The sequence below is a fragment of the Diadema antillarum genome, unplaced genomic scaffold (assembly GCF_040938485.1).
Source record: "Diadema antillarum isolate AM-2024a unplaced genomic scaffold, OU_Dant_1.0 seq00001384_RagTag, whole genome shotgun sequence".
Classification (NCBI taxonomy): Eukaryota; Metazoa; Echinodermata; class Echinoidea; order Diadematoida; family Diadematidae; genus Diadema; species Diadema antillarum.
In genome coordinates, this window is record NW_027272140.1 from 784,135 (window position 1) to 807,321 (window position 23,187).

General features: G+C 39.2%; 1 protein-coding gene across 1 annotated transcript; it reads right to left on the reverse strand.

Annotated features, from left to right (window-relative positions):
- Window positions 1–2,356: 2,356 nt before the first annotated feature.
- On the reverse strand, window positions 2,357–11,163 carry LOC139708895 (uncharacterized). The gene is made up of 4 exons (XM_071620859.1): window positions 11,110–11,163; window positions 9,625–9,841; window positions 5,020–5,492; window positions 2,357–3,067 (listed from the first exon to the last, which is right to left on the reverse strand). The coding sequence occupies exons 1-4, from the start codon at window positions 11,161–11,163 to the stop codon at window positions 2,975–2,977; spliced, it is 837 nt and encodes a 278-aa protein (XP_071476960.1). The 3' UTR covers window positions 2,357–2,974.
- Window positions 11,164–23,187: the final 12,024 nt, after the last annotated feature.

The following is a 23,187-nucleotide window of genomic DNA, read 5'->3' on the forward strand; positions in this document are numbered from 1 at the left end:
CATGGCGTAGTGACAGCAGGCAAGTAGTACATGCATTTAACATTGATCACATTAAAACAATGACTGTTCATGCTAAAAGGGCGAGTTGACACAAAACACACACAAATTCCTACTGCACATGGGCATACAAGAACCTGACTGCACCGAGTTGGTGCTTATCTTGAATGAGCTGTAAAAGGATGCCACCAAGAGGATCAATGGTCCCATGCATACATAATGATATATGGTTTTTACTCTCATTTGTCTGATTGTTTTGGGGGGTATTTTGTCTCTCTCTCTCTCTGTCCCTCGTTCATTTTGCTGCCTACAGCGACGTTTCGAAATATGGCGGAATATCAGTCCTTTCCTCCTCCGACCCTGTCATATCAGCATCATCCTGCGCTTTGCAAATCACAAGAAAAAAAAAAAATAAACAGGCAGAGTGACAGACAGACAGACGGACAGACAGACAGAGGAAGAGAAGAAGGAACAGGGATGAGGGGAAAAACAAAACCAACAAAGATTTTATTTTGATGTGAATCGGACAAGTCCTCTACAATGAGCACTACATGCATGCATGTCGGCAGGTGCTGCTATGATGTCATAATAAATAAGCAGCGTTTTATCGCAGTATAAATGTGGAGGAAATGAAAGCCTGGACAGGAGATAGCAGAACACAGTAATACATACAGTGCAATCCCGTTATAACAAACACAGCTATAACGAAATTCTCGTTACAACAAAGTAAAAGTTCAGGTCCAAAAATTATCATCTGTATATCTTTATATACGTTACTGTTCGACGGTAACGAAATTTCGATATAACAAAAGAAATCTGCTGGTCCCGAGGACTTCGTTGTAGCGGGAGTGCACTGTATTTGGGTGGATAGATTGTTAGTAAGGTCTGTGAAACTTTACGGACAAGATGACGCAAAAAGAATGCAAGCATACAAGGGAACAAAACTTGGCTCACTTGCTCAGCAGGTAGGCATGATAAAAATGACAATACTTAAATAGATTCAAATAATGTTAACTAGTCTGGATACACATACGAATAGATGTCACAGGAACACGTAAACATTTTTGTCGGCAATGCGACCAGCGTACCCTGGGAGAAGTATCCGGCGACAGCAGAGATGCATCAAGGGTTTCAAAACAGCGATCGTAAATTCACAATCATATTAACACCCAGTGAATTTATTCCGATATCTGTTTGTTTGCTGCAGTACTGGCCTTCCTGGCACCTTAATCTGTCTCAGACACTTCTCATATCTTTCTCAAGTTATATCTACTGCTACATCGACAATTTTTTGTTGTTGCAATTTCACCTGTGCTTTGTTGATAGCGAGTACCAGACTCCTCGTTGCATCGTTACTTACTGTAGATGTTTCACCACTCTCAAGTAATAAATATATCTACATAATTAAGTGTTTGCAAGTGTTTTGGACACAAACATCTTGAAGATTGCAAATACCAAGAACAATTTCCTCCTCTGCCGGTACTGGAGGAGATGTACATATGTTCTTAGAGAACACATCATTGTGTGAATCTTGATGTGTGATTACATCAGTGCACCATTCCATATCTATGCTTTCTGAAAAACTGTCAGCTTTGTAAATGACACAGAATTCTGCTGGAATCATCTTATCGCATATATATATGCACTACTTGACTCATTCTTGGTATCATATCAGAGAGAAAATGCATTTACAGTCTCTCATCCCAGGAGATATAATACACATCATGTTACAGTAATGCACTAAAAATGAGCACCGTTCCATAGCTATGATCACTGATTACCATTAACTTCTTGAATTGTAAGACTTTTTCTGAATGACCTTTTTTTTTTAATGTATTTCCTCCTTAATTTGCACCAAGCTTAGATATAATCAATGCCTCCTTCACACTATAATGTATGATATGTGTGTCTTGTTTAATGGTGCACAGAATTAGCAACACCCGAAAAATATCTACAACCTCACACACCCTCGGCCATTCTGTTACTGTAGCAAGCATAAACTTTTGACTCTTGCAGAATATGACATGGCACAAGTCTCGGCTCTCCAACTATGTAACAAATTATGTTTTGCCCTCATCCTTCTTTGTTGCAAATTGGAAGCATACATTCGGAGCGCAGAATTCAGGGCAAGCAGACTGACTGGAAACTTGCGTAATCGAGTCAAATCATGTTTGTGACACTGAAAACCTACAATGGATTTGTGGGCGACTGACTCAAAAAGTGTTACTGAATACAGTTGATCATGTGATAAAACAGAGGTTATCAATTACATGATATCAATCATATTAATAGCCTCCATTTAGACACACTGCAAATTTGTCTCCGCACTCTCTGTAGTCACCCATGACCCATGGCTATATAAACTGCACGTAAACACTTAACCTAATATGATTCCTTTCATAATTTCTAACAATGGGTCAGATATTTCCATTATCACTCAATCTTGCTTTCTCGAACTTAGTGCACACATTCAAGGTGAAATACAAATGTCGATCTAAAACTACGTGACCTCATAGGTCAAAAGTTACATTAGGTCAATGACCCCTTACATACATTAGACCACAAGGGGAAATGTGCATAATCCACATCACAGAATTATTTCTAGTACTTTTTTTTCACTGTGACCCAATGATGACACGATGCGAGACGCAAGGCTCCCCAACTACACAGCTTTCCCCTTTCCACGCTGTCTCCATGGCAACCGCTGCAACATTGCCTGGCATGCCCTACGCACCGGGGAGCAAGGCTTTGTTTCTTCTTTCTTTTTTTAGTACGTTCTCCCCCCTCCCCCAACCCCAGAGATCAGCTTGAGTGTACGATGGCAATTGGGGCTTCCATCGGGAGTATTCTTGGGATTGCTTGGGGACGGGGGTGCCTTGAGTAGAAGGTAGACAGGGAGCAAGGAGGCATAAAAATGTCTATCGTCATTTGGGCAAACACTGGCCTGAGTTGAATTTTTGTCTCCACTCGGGGGGGATTATTTGGGGTGTTTTTTGGATGGCGAATGTCTGTCGCTGGGATCACGGTTTGTCATCTGGCGTGTGGAATGGCGAAGTGACCGCGTCATCATCTGAGCATGCAGAAAATAAAAGACCAAAACAAAGAAAAATAGGGGGAGAGAAAGATAGAAGGGGGAAAAAAAAAGCAAATGAAAAACAAAAAGAAAGTGAGACACATGCAAAATAATGCAAATTTGAACGCATATGAAAGAAATCGAAGGAATCGTGTGTTACTGAATGAAATGGAAGTATAGTGTAGAGTGACAAGCAAAGCACAAGCAAGGCGCTGTGAGCTTGCATGGCGTGTCAACTGAACATAAAACAGTTATACTCTTACTTGTGTGTTTACAGTCAGTGATTGGCATGAAGTAGATATAAATGCATTTTTTTTTTTAATACAAAGTTGGCCTTTAAAGTTTTACAGGAATACTCTGTGAGCCATTATGAAAGTCTCGTCTGTGACAGTGTGAAATCATAAAGCATTGATATATAGAGAGCTCATACAACTAAATCACTGTATCCAGACTCTAATGGGGTACTGAAGGAATGGTTTCACACAGCCATGTACTTTCTCAAGGTTTCCTATTCATATTTTTGACTCATCATTAATGCAGTTCACTACAGCTCACTGCAATCAACTGATGCTACACTTGTGCTAAGTTGTCCGATTAGCACAGTCGTAATTTGAGAACACAAAAATAAAGTCAAAAAGATTTGCATGAGTTCAGGATTGGAGGCCTCATCTTTTGTATTCATTTCCAGAAAAATTCTCCTCTAAATTTTGGCAATTATCAGCCATTAGGTTCCGCAAAGTTCATGAGCACCATCTGCAATGTCCACGTTTTTATTTGCAGTGATAAAGTGGCATCCTGTTGGCCACAATACCAAATGAAACTACTGCTGTGAAAACAGAAACTTGATTGTGCTCTGTTGCTTTTAATATATATTAAAGCACATCTGCCTCATGCCAGACGTAACTATAACTAAAAAACAAGACTTTCCCTTTAAATAACTCATATAAAACACCTTCCTCAGCTGTGTACATATGCATTTTTGTTTGTTTTTCTTTTTAAAGCAAGCAAGAAAACAATATTTTTAGAAGGAAGTTTATCACTCAATATCTTCCTTGGAAGGATATCCTGATGAGAAAAAGGAAATTCCACAACTGTAATTAGAGCCTGATACTGCATCATTCTTCTCCTTCATATTTTCCCCACCTTATATTAAATAATAATCATAATGATATGGTCTTTTTAAGCAAAGTAGCCACTTCAGTGATATCACCGCTCTTCCGCTGGATGATGCCATTATTATTACCTAAACATCATCAGTTGTCCATTTGCACACTCGGAACAGAGGGGAGCCATCATGGGCAAAACATCTTGTCCCAATGATGAATGCACTGGGTAGGAATTGAATCCAGAATCTCTTGATAAAAGAGTGCTTGGCTTTATTCACTACACCACAAGGCTCCCAACATTATTTCTGCACGTAACACCCCTCCTTTTATAGCTCATCACATGTAAGACTTTGCAAGGACTTTTATGCATGTTTGAGATTGCAGAATTGGAATTTCTGTCAAATCACTGACTTTTCAGAAGGGCATTACCCAGATTATTGTAATTTTATGGCGTATTTTATGTACATGCAACAATATTCCACTCATTTGGACCTACATTTGTGACATGGGAGTATCTTCTACTCAATACACACTAACACGAGCAGTGATATTTCCACCTGTACAGATGACATTTCCACACATTTTAGACAAAAGATCCACTGCAGAAACCTCAGAATTTGAAAATGGTGGTATCTCTTCCACAGATTAACCATATGCAACTGAGTAGACCAACTGGTAAGTTGTTGCTTTCACTCTGTTGTGTGCAGTGCTTGTGAAACTGAAACTTGGCAGTATGTACATTGCAGTGTTCTGTGTCTGCTGCACTTATTAGAACTCTTCACATCCTAACCCTACCACATTCAAAACTTAGGTGCTACAGTCATCGCTATCCATGTTCATTACCTCCTGCCGACGATTCGACTGTCTCCGAGTGAGGTTCTCCGACGATGCGTAGCGCGCCCTGGACCCGGTGAGGTTCTCGTTGGAGGAGTACCGGCTGGAGCGCGTCGACGACCGCAGCGAGGTGGACCTCCTCAGCGTGGCCGGCCGCTCGATGTCGCTGCTCTCGCTATCAAACTCAAGGGGCTGCTGGGGCGGGGTGGGCTTGCGGCGGGGTGGGGAGCGAGGTTTGGCCCGGGGCTTGGCTTGGGGCGGCGGACCCATGTAGTGCTCATGGATGAGGTACTCCTTGTCGGGGCGTTCGTCCATGGGGCCCCAGTCGTTGTCAGGCTGCTGATGGATGTCCTCGTGGCCCCAGTCAGCATCGATGTACTGCTGACCGTCGGGCTCCTTTTCCTCCCGTAACCGGTTGTCCAGATTGTCTAGGCTCTGCAGGAGGGCCCCGTGGGCAGACCCGCCATAGTCCAGGTCATGCACTGCAAAGAAGGCCAAACAATCAGATTACTTCTTGAAAAGTCTCACAGACAGAAATTAAAAAAAATAATCCATCTCAAGTAAAGTATGGATGTCATATTACGCAAAGCTCAAGGAGTAGGTAATAAACTTTATCATATCATAATCAAACATGTTTCGTGAAAAATCACAGAATCTAGATTCCTTGAACTGGCTGTAAAGCTATACACATCTATTTCTATCGTTTGTTTCTATTTTGCCTTCAAGATCGCATTGGCGGATGTGGACATATAGTAGGTGCAGCCGATGAGAACCCTGATAGACATGGACAAAAGAAAAAAATGAATAAAGATGCCAGGTAAACATAAGACTGTAGGGAAGGAGTTAAGATTGTACATCTTTAAAAAGAAACAGAGAATGGCATGTGGAGACAGCAAATATATGACTTATATATCTTATTACGATTTATCTTTGTGTCTGAATGTTGGTTTCACACATACCTATTAATATCATAGCACAGGAAAGGAAACTGGCATGCTGCCTGACCGAATAATATCCGAGGGAATTTGAAAGCTACGCGCCAGACACAAAATTTTATGAATATTTCAGATGCATCTCGACACACCCTCACCAGTACGTTTTGCACCTGTTGATGAACTGTAATTATACTTCCTGACACAGCACACATGAGTGGATGACATATCTAGATATTTTGTTATTCAACAATGTCCCTGGAGCAAATATATCCTCCACAAGGCAAAAGTCCTACATCAGTGAGGCCTTATCAATGCTATAAATATCAAGGGTCTGGTACCAGTCCTGAACATCTGTATCAAGTTAAGGGGCCTTGGAAGTTTTGGTGTCATTTTATCAAACCACAGTGTATGTGATACAGTTCACCACATAGCATGTTTACATCATGCGAATCTCACTTTGGGGTGGGGGGGGGGGGGTAATCATAAAGGAGAAAGGTTATGATGATAGGTTGCTATGGAGACACTGCATATACAGTAGGAGATAAGAGGATGACTGATGATGAGACAAGAAAGCACATGACCACCATGACGGATGGTAGCATGGAACAGCAAATTAAAGGAAATAGAACAGAGTAAGGAAGAGGAGAAGGTAGAGGAAAAGAGAAATGAAAGAAGAAAATGACAAAGAAAAGAATAGATGATGATGATGATGATGACAAAAAGTATGTGAGGAGTATATGGAAGAGATGATGATGATGGTGAAGATGAAGAAGAGGGAAGAAGAAGAAGAAGAAGAAGAAGAAGAAGAAGAAGAAGAAGAAGAAGAAGAAGAATAGGAAGAAAAAAGGAAGAAGAGGGGGAGAGGAAAAGGAAAAGAGGAAGATCAGAATAAAGAAGATGACAAAAGTGATGAAGAGGAAGAGCAGAAAACACAAAAAGACAGCAGAAGATGATAAGGAGGAGGAGGACAACAGTAAACAAGATGAGGAAGAAGTACAAGAAGATAAAGAGAGAGAAGAAAATGAAGAAATCAGTGCGTCATGGCAGGGGGCCTGCCTAATGAGACCTCCGTTCCCTACAAGAGATCGAGCTGCCTTGAATTTTCTTTGCCATGTGCATGGTCATGGCAGTGATTGGGGCCATATGAAATACCCAGGGATAATGAAAGATTTCCCTCTCCCTCTCTCTTTTTTCCCTCACTTTGCCAGCTGTCCCCACTCCCCTTTCTTTTCCTTCCTCCTCCAAGGGGGGGGGGGGGGGGGGTAGCAAACTCATCTTGTCAAAGACAGGCAATGACAACATATGTTGCATTTCCCCATTTCTCCTCAAAATTTTGTATTTCAAATCCCCCCACCCCCCCAAAAAAAAGAAAGAGAGAGAGAGAAAAAAAAAAGTAGAGGTGACGAGTGTTCTGACAGGGTACTTCAGGGTTAGTCTGGATTTGGTTATGATTCCAAGTTCTACTTTAACATTTGTTATACGTTTAAAAAAAATCATTGTCAATATAATATCATGGCTTTAAAGGAATAAACAAACAAACAAACAAACAAAAATCTACATAAGTATGAAAATGAGGACCCTAGGCCTAAACTTAAACTTTTGCATTTAAGTATCTACTGGTCTGGAAGCAAGACTACGATGTGCCAGTAAACTCATAACTAGAATCCATGCTACAATTAAAGAGAACTTACCATTATTGATAAAAGAAACCATACAAATCAATAGAATCAATCAAGAAAAGTAAAAGGAAACACTAGCTGGTGGGGATAGCTATTACTTTGGGCCTGTTTCTACTAACAGAGTAAAACCATGAAATAGGGAGGTTGTGACACTCATGTCGTATGAACACTGCCAAGACAGCGTGAGCATACGAAGGGAGGCAGAGAATGAAGCGAGAAACAGAAAATACACGAGATGAAACAATCAGGAATCTCTTGAGGAGGACAAAAAGACAGAGGTAATAAGACAGATACATCAAGGCTGAACCAAGGAGAAGAGATGTAGATATGCACCAAGAACACGAGGAACGAACAGAGGACACACAGTCTAGAGGCAAAAGAGTATAATTGATGCAGAGATGAAAAAAAAAGAGAGAAATAAATGAATAAAAGACACAGAGCCAATAGGTGAAGCACACATTCGCACCTAACAAGAAAAAGTGGAATAGCCAAAGAGTGTAGGGAAAAAAAACATTAGAAAGTGGGACAAAGGTAAGGAAAACCCAGAGGGAATGAGATGGACAGGGAGAGAGACGAGAATCCCGATCCAAATGCCCTTTTCTGACGTGCATGGTTACGGCTGAACAATTCCCTACCCGCACAGCTGCCAGTCCTGTCCTACGTCAATGCCCTAAAAGACACAGCTGGTCTCTCCTTAAAGAATCCATCTAACTTTTTGTCATTGCCTACAAACTTAACTTCAAATTCAATAGGTTAATTGGAGGATTTGGTGCCACCGGGGAGATAAAGAGAGGATTTGATCTGCTGGTGATCTGTGACTGGAGGGCAGTATCGTCTTCATACCTGGATTATCACCCATTTCAATCTCTGTCAGTCAACTGAAGAAAAAAAAAAGCATGCTTACAGCATCTCAAATATATATATTTCCCTCCTGAATATTGATAAGGAATGAGAATGGGGGAGGAATTGTCAGGTTCATTACAACATTTCCGAGAGGCAATTCCTTCATTCTGAGCTTAGTGCAAAACTACAACAAGCAATTACAAATGTTGTACTCTGAATTTCATGGGAAGGATAGAGCAAAGGTTGAGGGAATAAGCTTAATCCACACCAAAGTAAGTTTGTATCAAATGATGTGCGAGTGATCGATGATATCAGTATGTCTGGTTCTGTCACTTGCATTCTATGTGGGCTTACGCTGGGATTCTGTCAAACCTTATATTGAAACATCATACTTGTAGTATGTCAAAAATACACTTGGGGAAAGATTCACTAAGCCCTTACACACCCACCCAAATATGACACTTTTTAAAAATTCATTTTTGCAGCACATTGCAAAAATTAGTCATTAACGCAATGCAAATCATGATACAACAATCAGTCCATCTTGTAATTTGGGGGAACTCTCATGACAGTTTGCCATGCACGTAGTGTATTTATGGCACACACTTAAAAAAAATCATAATTTCATTTTTTTTTCCCCAGCCCATGATGCAACTGGCTGCACTAAGCCAGAGGTAAGCATGCCAGGGTTATGCTCTGGCCATATAGTTCAAGCCTGCTCCATTTAGAGATTCAAAAGGCATCGCATGCAGCCAAGTGATATTTTCTGTTTGGGCAATGCATAAACGGTGGCAAATAAAATTCATTTCTGCATCACCACCTCTTGTGTGTTGATGGGTGTACAGTCTTGGCAATGTGGAAGGATACTCAAGAGAGTGAAGGTGACAGAATGACAATTTGAAATTCATCAGGATGACATCGTCTGAAATGAACATGGCGTGATAGCTGGTGAGGTCAAAGGTCAGTGTCGAGAGTGAGAAGAAAAGGAATTGTGACGACAAGAAACTTGCTCTGGAATGGATTTCAAGCTATATTCAGGATGTACTCCTATCCTGCGAAACGGGAGAGCTGGGGAAAATAACATTGGATAATCATAGAAACTTTAAGCAAATACACACGACACCATTCCATGTCGGCGTGTCGATTTCCTCACTCACATTCTGGTGTGAGCAGTACGCCCATGTCCTCGTTGTCGGCCTCATCCTGCGACCTCGCCAGCCCTCGCGCGCTCCTCTGCATGACCCCAGCGTCATCGTCGGCCTGGTCGCTGCCGGAGCGGTTCTTGGTCTGCGGTTCCTCCCTCAATCCAGCTGAGCCGGCAGCTATGGCAATCCCAGAGTACGTCTTCAGCTGATCCAGCAGTGAGGTCTGTCCCTAAAGTTGTGATATCAAATGGTTTGGGGGGGGGGGGGGCAAAAAGTAGAGCTGGAAATTAGCCATTTCTTTCATATTTTAACTGTTTTAATTCAACACACGACTATTTTCCTGTCATCACAAAAGCTGTCTAAAGTTTCTTTGAAATAGAATGATCTGCCACAACAGGAAGTATCACACAATGGGGAATATGAAACAGCAAGAAGTACTCAAGAAGTACATGAGTACCAGTACTTGAAAATCACAAGAACACTATCAACTAACATGGATATAAGTATGTGGGACAGGGCAGTGTAAATGAGCCTTCTAATTCTTCTACATTTAACACCTCAGTTTGATTACATTGCATAACATATCACTTGTAAAGCTAAACAAAATATAAAAAGCAATTTTTTTTGCATGCATCAACTCAACTGTAGTATTGTATTTGGATATTACATTAGAAACACATATTATATAATGAGACAGACAATGAAAAACATGGGTATTCAAAGTAGGAAAGACTCCATGCAGCGAATGCACAAAGATGATTAAAGGGAAAGATTATATTGACAACATACGATCACTTAGCATGCAGTACAGAAACACTGATACATTCACATTCACTGCAATACACAAGTGGTTTTACTCAACACCATGTGTCTCTCAGACTCTGCCCAGAGGATAAATTGTGCATAATTTGCTTCATAAAAATATCTGAAAATAAAATATTCATTGATACTCACATGTACTCTAAAAAATTTATATAGAATATTAAAATTCTGTCATGAACCAAAGTCCCAGGTAAACATACGTGTATGCAATAATGTTTTCATGATACTACGACAAACCTAGACTTTTTTTGCTAATTTCATGAGGAGCCAAGATTCGTGACATTGAAATGCAAGCAAAATTTCTTGTCTACACTTTTTGCATTGACCGCCAGCGGCAATTAGAGAAAATTTCATGATGCGAAAAAGGTTGTAGGGTCCAATTTGCTACAACTTCATGCTGCGATTATTTCAGGTTTTGCAGTATATGATTAATTCTTCAAGGGAATCGTCAAGTCAGTTTCAGATGAACTTTGGCACAGTCCACACACTGAAACACTTTTTCCCCAGGTTAGTGCTATGATGGGTGAATCCAAGATCCTAACTCATGACACAAAACAATTGGGTCTGAATCTCACAGACTACCCAAAAGTGTAGAATTCTTCCTCCTGTCTCTCTTGGCCCTTCATTATCGATTCCTGTCCAAAATGGATTGCAATTGTGATCCGTAGGTATCACTTTACTGATGGGGGCTTCGTTTGGGGGTTGGTGACCGTTGCCGGACACCAGCATTGTGTTCTCTCTGTGCCCTTCCTAATAAACCAGTGACAAACTCAGAGAAAACGACCAAAAAAACAACAACAAACAAACAAACAAATGAACAAACAAAATAAAAGGAAAGTAAGAGTGGTGATCAGATCACACTCTATGATGCTCATTGCACATCTTGCTGTATGCTGATCTATACAAAGTGCCTGCCACTCTCATTTCTCTCTCCAGCTTTGCAAAATTGTGAGTTGTCACTGATTATAAAGCACTGCACACTTACTTTGTCGAACAAGGAACTTCTCATCCAATGAATAAAATTAATCACGCAAGTTTCTGTATGCATGAAATACAGGCCCCGCAAAAAAAAAAAAGAAAAAGGAGAAACTATTCAAGCAATACCACGCTTTCTTTTAACAGATAAAATGTGTTTTTGTCTCTTTGTATCTATACCTGATTGAACGATGCCCTTAACATAGCTTAATCCAACCACTCACATATTGTCCATAAGTCCAGATCGCAAAATACTACACTCACAGTCACAAAATATACGTGTCTGTGTACAGGTGTGTATGTATGTGTGAAACTCTTGTATAAAAGAGCTCTGCAATGTCCAATGGATACAGCTGGACTGAAACCCGGACCTGTGCACCTGTGATTCTGAACCGTAAGAAATAATTCCTACGGATTTCCTACATCACTGCCCAGCATCCTGCTGACACAACTCTAAGAGGTTTTTAACGTCACACCATGCCAACAGCTCACTTCCTCCCGCAACAAATCGGAGGGAAATAGATCCGTAAAACTGGACACGCGAAATCTCAGTTATGTGATAGCTATTGAACACATCTCTTTGAAAGCCAGGTGTAAAGAAACTCAAATGAAAACAAATTTCTACAATCCTCTTTCATGTATTTGTTTTTTCAATCTGATATTGTTTTCATCAGATCAACTTTATCTTAGTAAGTATTTTCTTCTTGGGGGAGATTCTGTTTTTTAAAAAAGGTGCTAGGTGGTAGTGATAGTAGAAATCAGTCTTTCCAAAGTCTTTGAAACCGGGTAGTTTACAGCTAGAAATATCATTATGATACACTTCAGAAGCGTACATGGTCAACTACAATGAATCTTATATATGATAGAACTTTGGCTATCAAATACACACACAAAAATAGAACTACAAGTATATTATCGCTATTCATATTTTCACTGAGTTTTTCCACATGACTTTAAAAGGAAACTATCATCTCTGCAATTTGTGCATGGTAATTACTCTAAAGTGAATTCATCTCAGGAAATCTACAAATGATCTTTTTTCGAATACATTCCAATGAAGCTAGAGCAAATGCTCACCGACCGCAAAATTGTGACTTCCCAAAGATGCACTTTTCTCCCTACAGGATGAGGTTAATTTTGCAAAAAATGCTGATGGAATTCTACTTTGAGGGAAGCTCACAGAAAGGCATCAATATGCCAAGGAATCAATGTATTTCAAACAAACACTCTAATCTGTCTGTGTGTCTGTCTGTCTGTATGTATGTATGTCTGTCTGTCTGTCTGTGAATCTGTCCCTCTATCTATTTGTTATACCTACCTGGGTATCTATATTGTATCAATCTTTTTATTTCTAGCTCCCATTCTTAAATGTACCGCGTCAAGTAAATGTCTGTCATGATTGATGCATGTTGCATTTAACCAACGAGAGTAATACCTGTAGGTGGTTTTGTGTTCACTGATTACAATAAGCCCAATTGTTTCAAGAAAAGTAAAGTATATTTTACAAAATAATTTCATGTATATATGCACAAAAGTTGTTGTTGTTGTTGTTGTTTATTCATAAATACATCACTGTCATAAGGTTACCTCACAACAGAGAAGTTCAGGCTTTCAGTGCTTTGAAAGAAAATTATAGCTGCACAGGAACATTTTTGTTAGAGGTAACAAGTGTTCTGGTCCCCCGATCCATCCTTAAGCATGTTTATAAGGAAAAAAGTGCAGCATGCAAGCATGAGAGCGACGCTAAATATAGTTTGATTTATTTTCCTTGATAAAAGACGCAACAGCCTGACATTGCAATGAGGTTCAGTTAAAAGGTAGAATCAGCAAAAGTCGCCAAAAGAAAAAGGGAACATCTCCACTGTTTGTCTGTTTTCTTCTACGATGAGTCAAGACAAAAAGAAGCCAGTCATTAAAACCCCCCTCTTCAAGCATCAACGGCCACATCGAGGGGCTATATTTAGGCGGCGAAGGGTACAGGAGGAGGAAGCTGATTTCTCGGTTAATTTGGGACGAGCGATCCGAGGGCTGCTGCTCTCACGGCGATTCACGCGCTCCTCACAGACAGGCTTTTCAGACTTACGACAGTCTGCTCCACATTGGTAGCTTTGTGCAATATTCTACAGCTGTTGCTCAGCTCAGCTTATACATCATCTCTGTTGATAATCATTACTGCTAAGATGGACGCAGTGAGCCTGCGGACATTGATGACAATAATATTCGCAACAATAATAGCATTAATAATTTTTTTGTCCTATTCCTTTCTCATCATTGATTGTTTATTGTTCTGAGAGCAATATAGCGATAAAAGTAATGGTAGCTAACATAACCACTCAACTTGCTGTCATAATTATTTACTATTATTATCATTATCATTATCATCATTATCATCATCAGCATCACCAATATTATCATCATTGCAATTATGATTATGATTATAATCATAATTATGATGCTTATCATTGTTATCATTATTGTTATTTCATTATTATTATTATTATTATTATTATCATTATTATTATTATTATTATTATTATTATCATTATTATTATTATTATTATTATCATTATTATTATCATTATTATTATTACTATTATTATATCAATGAATCATTTTAGTATCTTTGGCATTTTGGGGATCTTGAGTAAAATGGTCCAACGAGCAAACAATTGGTAAACTTTTTCTAGATTGTCACTTGTTACTTTTTGCTGCATGAAAGGGACAACATACCTATCATCCCTTAGGTGCAATGTGATACAACACACATCATTTCCCTTCCACAACATGCAACAGACGCAACAAAAACTCTGCAAAAAGTTTTTAATTCGGTGCAGGGGAAATCTGAGAACAAAAGGGACATTTGAGAAACCTCCAGATTGACTGATAGTGGGATTAGCGCAGTGGAGCCTACCCAGGGAAAGGGTGGGGGACAATCACGTACGCCTAGACAGCTCTATCAGCAGCCTAATCCGGCGCATCGCACGCAACGACAAATGCTGTAACTAACAGCCATGCCATTTTACCCAGCATTTCAACGAGTCACTTAAAGAGCCTCCTTGTTCACAATCTAAAATGATAGCAATATATGTAGTCAAGAAAAAACTACACACAAATAATATATATCAATTTTTTTTTTTTTAAGTCAGATTTTACTTGATCGAACTCTTGTATCAAGATATCAAGAAGTGCATACAAAGACATATCATCACTGTCTATAATTTGAATATGAACACTTAAGCAGCAGTACAGAAATTTGTTGGGACTAATATTTGTATTGCAGGCAAGAAGAAAAAAAGAAAAACTTAAGCCCATATCTACACACGCTCCTGCTGTTGGATAATGGAGATACTGTGAGAGGATTTAATCTATGTGTAATAAAAAGTCACAAACATTCAAGTTCCTTCATCAGTCAAATAGTGGTCTTTGTTCAACATTTAGATGATGCTTCATATGCATAAAACTTAAAAGATAATAACACTGCATTTTACATATAAGTCAAATATTGATTTTTCACAATACTTGGTTAAAACCTTCTTATTTCATGTGCAGGAAGTACAAAGAAGATATAAAATAATACTGCAGTTATGTGCCTTAATAAAGAATATAGTGGGGGTTTTTTATAGGTCATATTGGAAGGTTAAAACCTGGTTTTTACATGAAGTGGCATATTAAATGTATTGCTTTGAGACCATTATAATATGAAAGGGTTAATTTGTAAGACATGTTTTATAAGGGTGGTTTCCTAACACCATACCTACCTTCTAAGTAAAGACCACCTTCTATAATATCTAGGGCCTTCACAATACTCTGCACACAAGATGCAAGCTGACTTAAGTTTTACAGAATATAGCCCCCCATCACACCCTACATGTCATCATCACTCACCACGTCATGCATGCCATGAATATTACATCCTGTACCACCTGCGTCGTCGCAGCCCCTGGTCATGGGTGCATCTTCTGCCCTCCCACCCCCCCCCCCTCCCCCCCAACCATCCATCCTCATATCCACTTCCTATCCTCAAGACTCCCAACTCCCCCCTCCCCCCTTCCATCATACCCTCTTCACAAATCCTTAGCCCCTGGCTCCCTACTGTTCTCATCCTTACCACATCCACTGGCACCCTCCCCCCCCCCCCCCCCATCCTCAACCAATGCTCCACTGCCAGTGGAAATTATCATAAAATGCGCCTCATGAGAGTTGTATGATCTATGTCAGACACGTTAACATCACTTTTACTGGGTTTTCAGGCCATCATATTGAAGGGAATATGCAAATGAGCGTTTTAGTGGGATTAACATGTTAGCAACTTAGAAAAGGTTAAGCAGACAATAATTAATGGCAGAGATTTTAGATATTAATTCTAAAAAAAATGCAAAAAAAAAGGAAGGTAAATATATTATGCTAAATCAAGCCAAGAATGTAGTACTAGGCCCAACATAGGACAGCCAAACATAGAAGCCTGGCAAACAACCAAGGCACAATTCTGATCATGCAATCAGGACACACCACTAATATCTTATACATACAGTGTAGGAAATAACTGCCTCAATGGGCAACTGGTTGTGAGGCATATTATGCTGAAAATCATGGCCCTATTTTGATGATTCTCAAATTTCCAAAGCCTTTCCTTAGCATTCTATTGCCAGGTAAGAAGCCTGTCCCAAATTATTAAGATGAAAAGTATTTGCTACTTAAAAATGTGTGTATTGTGTCTTTATTTCATTTCTTTTTTGAGGGGGGAGGGGAGGGATCAACCTATGGAATGAGGCAGCCCAAACTAGAAATATGATATGACATGATTATGAGAGTCCTTCTGAGATACATGAAGGATTGACATAGATTGTACCCATCTTAATAACTCCAAAACCAGAAACATTCACAACATGAAACTTTTGCGAATTAGAGCCGACATCCTTTTTCTCTGCGTGAAACTTTTGCAAATTGGCTGTGGGCAACTGGCATTTGATGCATTGAATACACAAAAGCTTTCTTGTGCATTTAACTTTCCCAAGTCTTGGCTCCTTGTGAAATTTGCAAGAGTTTCATGTATGTGAAAAAAAAAAATATCTGGTTCTACAGTACAGCCAGCCATTTGCATGTCAACTCTGAGAGGAATAAGGAAAAGTTTGTTGAACCCAGAGACAGTGTTGGGGGGGGGGGGGGGGGGGGGGGGGAGAGAGATCGGGAGAATGCTGTAGCCTGTTGTGTGGCACTGGGATCATATCCAGAGATGGGGTTTACAATCACATTATTTACAATCACATTAATGCAGACCTGACTGCAAAGTGCCAATTCACAAGCAAGATGTATGACAATGTCTAGACAGGCACAGCTGTATAGGGTGTCAGATCATGTAAAACAGTAGCCACAAATATACAATTTGTGAATATTAGTTCAGCAGCTCTAGAGAGAGAAAAAAAAATCATGAAAGATCACATCAGAATCTATAACCTCTATTACTTTTCCTTTACTGTTTTTCTTTTTTCTTCTTCGAACATTCGTAGCATTTAAAGCACATCGAAAAATCATCCACAATTCATACAATACTAACCGCTGGAAAATCAGATTAACCTCATAGCACTCAAAGCTTAAGATAAGCCCCAGTATATATCACTATGCAGAAAGTGATACACCCCGACGTTCACATCAAATTACATTGATGAGCTGCTATGCCTAACCAACTACATGTACACACTGCATAGAAAATTACAGAGCAAGGAGGGGGAGGGAGAGTCTTCCTAATTAGCAATTAAATGGGGTGGGGGGGGGGTAATAATCTGTTGACTCATTTTGAGTTTTCAGGATTTGCATTCTGGATAGTTAGTTGCATGAGAGGAAGTGCAGTATGAAACATAAATAATCAATTTTCCATTTGCTTCTTAATGAGAGGGCTTTGAATTATTTTTCAGGCTAATTATGCTAGGATACCATTCCCATACCAATCTCCCCCCCCCCCCACCCCCATGGGTTGGGGAGCTAAGTAGAATACTCCAAATATATGACATTTCTAGAAATATCACAGAAAGTAGCAAAAGCCTGCGGATTACATTTCCAACATTTCTTCACAACAAAACACTCGAAACAAACAGTACAGCTATTTTGACCATGCTAGTGCTGCACGTGGCAGCAAACATTAAGAGCCATTAATTTGATTGTTCTGGAGGTTCTAAATTATGATTGCCTTCAAGTCAACAATAAGAACTGCATGATAATTGAAACAGAGCATATATTATTATTCTTCACAAAGGCACACTGAGATGCTCCCCTCCCCCCCCCCCCATAAAAAAAAGAGAGAAAAAAAAGGAATGTCTGTAAAATTGTATGTTTGTGTGAGGGAATTCTGAATATAATGTAATTCAAAAGGAGAAAAATTATGTACTTGCATGTTCCCATAAAGGCATACAGAATGAATTCACCAATGTCAAGGGTATGGGAGAGGGGGAGAAGGTAATAACATTCACTCGCATTTGCCATAAATGGAGTGAAATAGATGTGTCTCGCCAGCAGAACGCAATAAAACTACTCTTTGCCACTCTTGTATATCTTCTTCCCTCCTTTTTCTCTCAATCTCCTTCTCCTTCTCTTTCTCTTACTCGTCTCTTCGACCCATTTCTTTCAATTTGTCCATTTGGCAGGGTGAAATTAGCCTCGGCCTCACTTTATGGAGAGACAGGGTGGTAACTATCCAGGGGCCTGCAAGGTATGAAATATATATGTGTTACACGTAGCATGCCAAAATTTTTGTTTTTCATAAATACAACATTTTATAACAAGTAGCACATATACAAGAAGAGTTTCGTAAATATGTAGAGAAACAGGTGTCATACACTGTACACTTAAAAAATGGATGATAATGTTTTAAATTTGATAAAAGTGGGAAGAGAGTGCAATAAACAAGGTGATCAGACGTCTAGTTGAAAATTACCTGATGATGTATGTGTGTTGAATATAGAGGGTAGATAAATGTATATCATGTGTGCATGCATGAAGGTGTATGTGTGAGAGCGTGTGTGTGTGTGTGCTCAAGGCACTACCGGTATTCTGGTAGCTTCGGTGCACAGACACATAAGCAGTATAACATTCATAGTATGAATATGATTGAATAATTGATAGAAGTATTGACAATGACACTCACATACAGACCACACAAAAGATTTATTATGACATATCGTCGCTGGGGTGACAAGACCTTGTATCTGCAATTTTGGTAAAAATGACTTTTTTAAATTAATGGTCAAATAATGGGTTAAGTGATGTCCTGTCCCAATCCCAACTGTCATACTCCAAAAATGAAGCCACCATGGCATGTCAAAAGAAAGGCTATCCCATTCGCCACAGTGCTTTGGCCGCCATGTTTTTTGGCTCTCCTGAACAACTGACATTTTGTAGATATGAGGTCTTGTCGCCAAAGCGACAATATGTACCAGTAACCTAGTTACCTAGTACCTACAGAGTACACATGGGAAATACACAGGGGAATATTTCAGCATTGCATTGGGTAATACTGTATAGCATCACAATACAAGAACAGCACAAATAAGAATAATATCAAGAACGTTGAATTCACCACATCTTACAGCAAAAGACAACAGAGCATCCATGCTAATGACGAAAATGTCCATGTCTTTAAAACCTGATGTAAAACTGCACAATTATAGTCACACTGAGTAACGACAAGCAGGCTACAAAATACAAATTCTAACCAGACAATACAATCACATCAACATTCCGTAAAATTCTCCTGAGATGTGACAAAACCAAGAGACAAAGACTGCAAAGAAAATAAAAATTGTTCGGTCTTCACTGTATGAAATGATCATCAGAGGAAAACAACAAAATAAAGTGTAAAGGAAAACCTGTGAACACAGGTGACCTCAGTACACTGGTTCAATAGCATGCAGACTGGTTTGATGGGATTCAAATCAAGAATTTTGTCTTTATATGACAGCTTGCCCTCAGGTTCTTGGCATGACAGGGATAATTTCCACAAATCAAGCAATCAAAACAGAGATAGGATCTATGGGTGTGACAAATGACAGACGTATCAGCAAAATCTATCTCGGAGGTCAATGCAAACTTTTTTTTTTTTCTCTATGACTCAAACAAACAAATATTTTTTCTTTGAATTTGAAATTTTGGTTGCTCGAAAAAGAAATGTACCGGCCCAAAATAAAAGGAATTATTGAATAATTATGAATTCTAGCCCCAATCAGGCCACCAAGACATAGCCCTCTTCGAAATTTGGTGGCCAGACTTCAATTTTTAGTGGCCCCGGGCCAACTGGCCACCGCTGATGTTGAGCCCTGCCGTCAGAAATATGAAGCATTAGCAGGGCTGTATACAGATTTGATAAACTTATTATCAACACACACATCATGTACATGCAAATACTGATTCACAAAGTACTGGCACGAAAGTAACACTTTAACACAACATGCTGTGTCTTTGACAGATGAATACCATAGAACCTGAGTATACGCATAAATCTCCCCATTTTCTTGATTCAATCAATCACAGCAAAACAGAAAATACAAGACAGGAGCAGAAATAAAAACAGCTCATATTCGACATCACAAGAGCGTCGCCCTTCCATATCCCGAAAGCCACATGATGCAGAAGAGACTGACCAAAAAAAAAAAAAAAGACAAACAACACACAAAACCTTATACACAAACATGGGACAACGGCAACACACAACCACACTTGTACATCTATGACAGCTCAATTGTCATGGCAACTCTGGAAGAGAGAGGACACACAAAAAAAGTGACAGACGTTCTCAAGACATAAATGGCAATGCCTCTCTCACCCTCCTTGCTGGCGACAACTCCTTCAAAACCGACGACGGATTAGCGGAGAGGGTGAAACGGGTTGGATGCAGACAGAATGGAAGTGAAAGTGATGATGTCAGTATATGGAGCGGTGCATTAAAGTACGGGGGATGGGGATTAACTGTCGACGGAGGGGATGGGCTAAGGATTAACTCAGCCTTCACTCTTTTATCTGTCTTCTAGTACAGCTACAACTGAACTTCGGTGCATGTATTAAAACATTCACATTACATAATATGATCAATTTGTTGCATCTATTACTGCCACGCAGGTGTACAAGTGCGATCTAATTAAACAAGAAAAGAAAAATTGCTAAATTTGTCGTTTCTGATTCTTCACTTTCCAATCACATATTATTTCATTTCAAAATACAGTAAGGCTTTAACTGGACCTTGATGATAATAAACACCCAATTTATGTGTATGTGGATCAGTAGAACACAGTTTTTCTAAAAGCCTGCATGACACTAAATATTTTGCATTTTTTTAAGACATTGCCTTTATTAAGTAGTCAATTTCACAGGCATTTTCCCTATCCTTGCTCTCATGGAAAAAGAAAAATAGGATAATACAACTCTGTATGGCATTGCAACGATAAAATTAGATATTATGGCACATTTGAATAAGAAACTCATATCCAGTCTAGAATACCCGTCACCACCACCCCCCTTAGATCATTTTCTCTGCAACTCATTAACAATTTGTCATACACATATGTACACACACACCCACACTCACACACACATACCCACAACACACATACAAATATCCGACAAAAGTCTGAGACAATTGCTCAAGGATTGCTACCCTGTACCCCTGTGGGAAATCAGAGAAGTAACTTTCATGAGACGACACACTAAGAACATCACGCAAGCAGTTGGGACTCTGCTGATACTTTTTTTTTTTTGGGGGGGGGGGGGCCCATATAAGCCTTCCGATCCAAAGACTGGCTCGTGCATTGTTCATGGTATATTTGGCAACTAACAGCAAGATGTATTGAGGTATTGCGATCCGCTGCTACAAGCTTGTGTTAGAAAAATCAGCCTGCGTTCTAATCATCATATGAAAATTAGTGTGTATGTGAATCACATAATAATTTAATATTAATATATTTCAAGACAATTTTTCAAAAGCTATTATGCTCGAAACATGGCCTGACCAATACACTGTATATGCCATATATTTCACAGGGTTTTTATTTTCATGAATTTTACATGTCAGGTGGTATTGGTGACTTATGAAACACGCAAAAACATTGACTCTGATCCCGACATGAATGCGCCTGCAGGCATGCATTTTGCCGTCTATTATACTGTACTCCACAACTGCAAATTTAATCGTACATGAAATTATTTGGAAGTCCTGATTCTTGAAAAAATTAGACCAGCCAAATATAGTACAAACTGATTTGTGTTAGTCTAAACTGTTTCTTCGAATGTATAATGCATATAAAGCAAGGCATTGACTTTGTTTAGAAATGCAAGGAAAATATTTGAGAAACTAGAATATACAGCAAAATATTTTGCTTTTATGTTATGAAAGAGTATGAAGATGTCAATCAGTATTTAGGGTTGTTACACCAGGACAGTGTTCACATGATGACTAAAAATTGCAGTGCAAGATTTGTCCTGTTTGTTTAATCCTTACAAAGAAATATAAGGTAGGTATTACGTGATAATAATGATACGTGTTATAATGAAGGCCCATTCCCAACCACAATAAACATATTATGTCAAGTAAATTCATACTAGATACTACATGGTTTAGAGTTAAAATGGGCACTTCATGTCGATCACTCATGTCACCCATAATGTATTCTGCCGCAGAACTGATTTCACACAAAGGGGGAAATGGTCCAGAAAAAGCAGCGTTTAGATCTAGACAGACTCATGATGGAATGGTGACAGAAGATCACGAGTTGATAATAAATGATTTCACATGACAGATTTTGTGAACACATGTCATTCTTGCACCATGGCCAGTTCTAAATAATAATAATAATAATAATAATCTCAAACACTAAACTCATATGACTTTAGTGGCAATATAGACCGCTCCTCAGGGGAAGCTAAAATGGTTATTTCTTAGGACAGGTGTCACAGGCATTACACACTTGAATCAATATAGCCACAAAAAAAAAGATGATTGATACACTCAGAGGGGTCTTTCAGCAGCCATATTAGCCATGCTTCAGACGGCAGGTGTTAGAAAATGGCAGATCGTTGGAGTCTATGAGAGTCATCAATTTGAGAAATGAGATTGCTGAAGTTTCTCATATTTTGCAGTCTCTTTTGATTATAAGCAAAAAGCATGTGTAAAAAAAAAAAACCCACAAAATTTCAATCAATATACAATGTATTATGCATTTCAATCTATTGGCTATGCATATTTTTTTAATATGATCAGAGACCTTGAGACTTGAAAATAGCTACTAGACACAGAACGTTACTGTTTGGGTTTTTTTCTTCTTCTTCTTCTTTTTGCCAATCATCTTGTTTGCGTACTGTTGACATTCTTAATTCCAAACAGATCTGGAATGAATCTCCACTAAATACCTTTCTTGCTATTCAAATCATTTTTTTTTTCAATCTTCATTAGCTTAGGAATTTTGGTCTTGGTATTAACCCGCTGAAGACGAAGCCCAAGTTTTCTTGGGCAGGCGTTTATGGGAAATGTGAGTTGTCACACAATCAGCTCGTCCTGGGGTTGAAGGGTTTGGGAAGGAATAGTTATTACTATTAGAGCACACAATACTGATTGAGTTCGGATACTTCAAAGCAATTTCATCACTGTATAGTTTAGTGTGAGTCGGGTACACTGCCATGCACGTTAGGAACAGACAGGGTATGGCATTCAAAATATGCAAGAAGACAAAGTCAAGCATAGTTAAGAAAAAAAAAACACCTAAAACTTGCCTGCTCTGACAAATAGCCCCTATATCTGTG

Excerpts from the sequence above, each read along its gene's own strand:
- LOC139708895 (XM_071620859.1), bottom strand. The coding sequence starts at position 11,163 with ATGCTGGTGTCCGGCAACGGTCACCAACCCCCAAACGAAGCCCCCATC. Across the intron at positions 9,842-11,109 it reads ACGAAGCCCCCATCAGTAAA|GGACAGACCTCACTGCTGGA; the intron begins GTGATACCTACG and ends TCACAACTTTAG. Across the intron at positions 5,493-9,624 it reads CGTACTGCTCACACCAGAAT|TGCATGACCTGGACTATGGC; the intron begins GTGAGTGAGGAA and ends CCTTCTTTGCAG.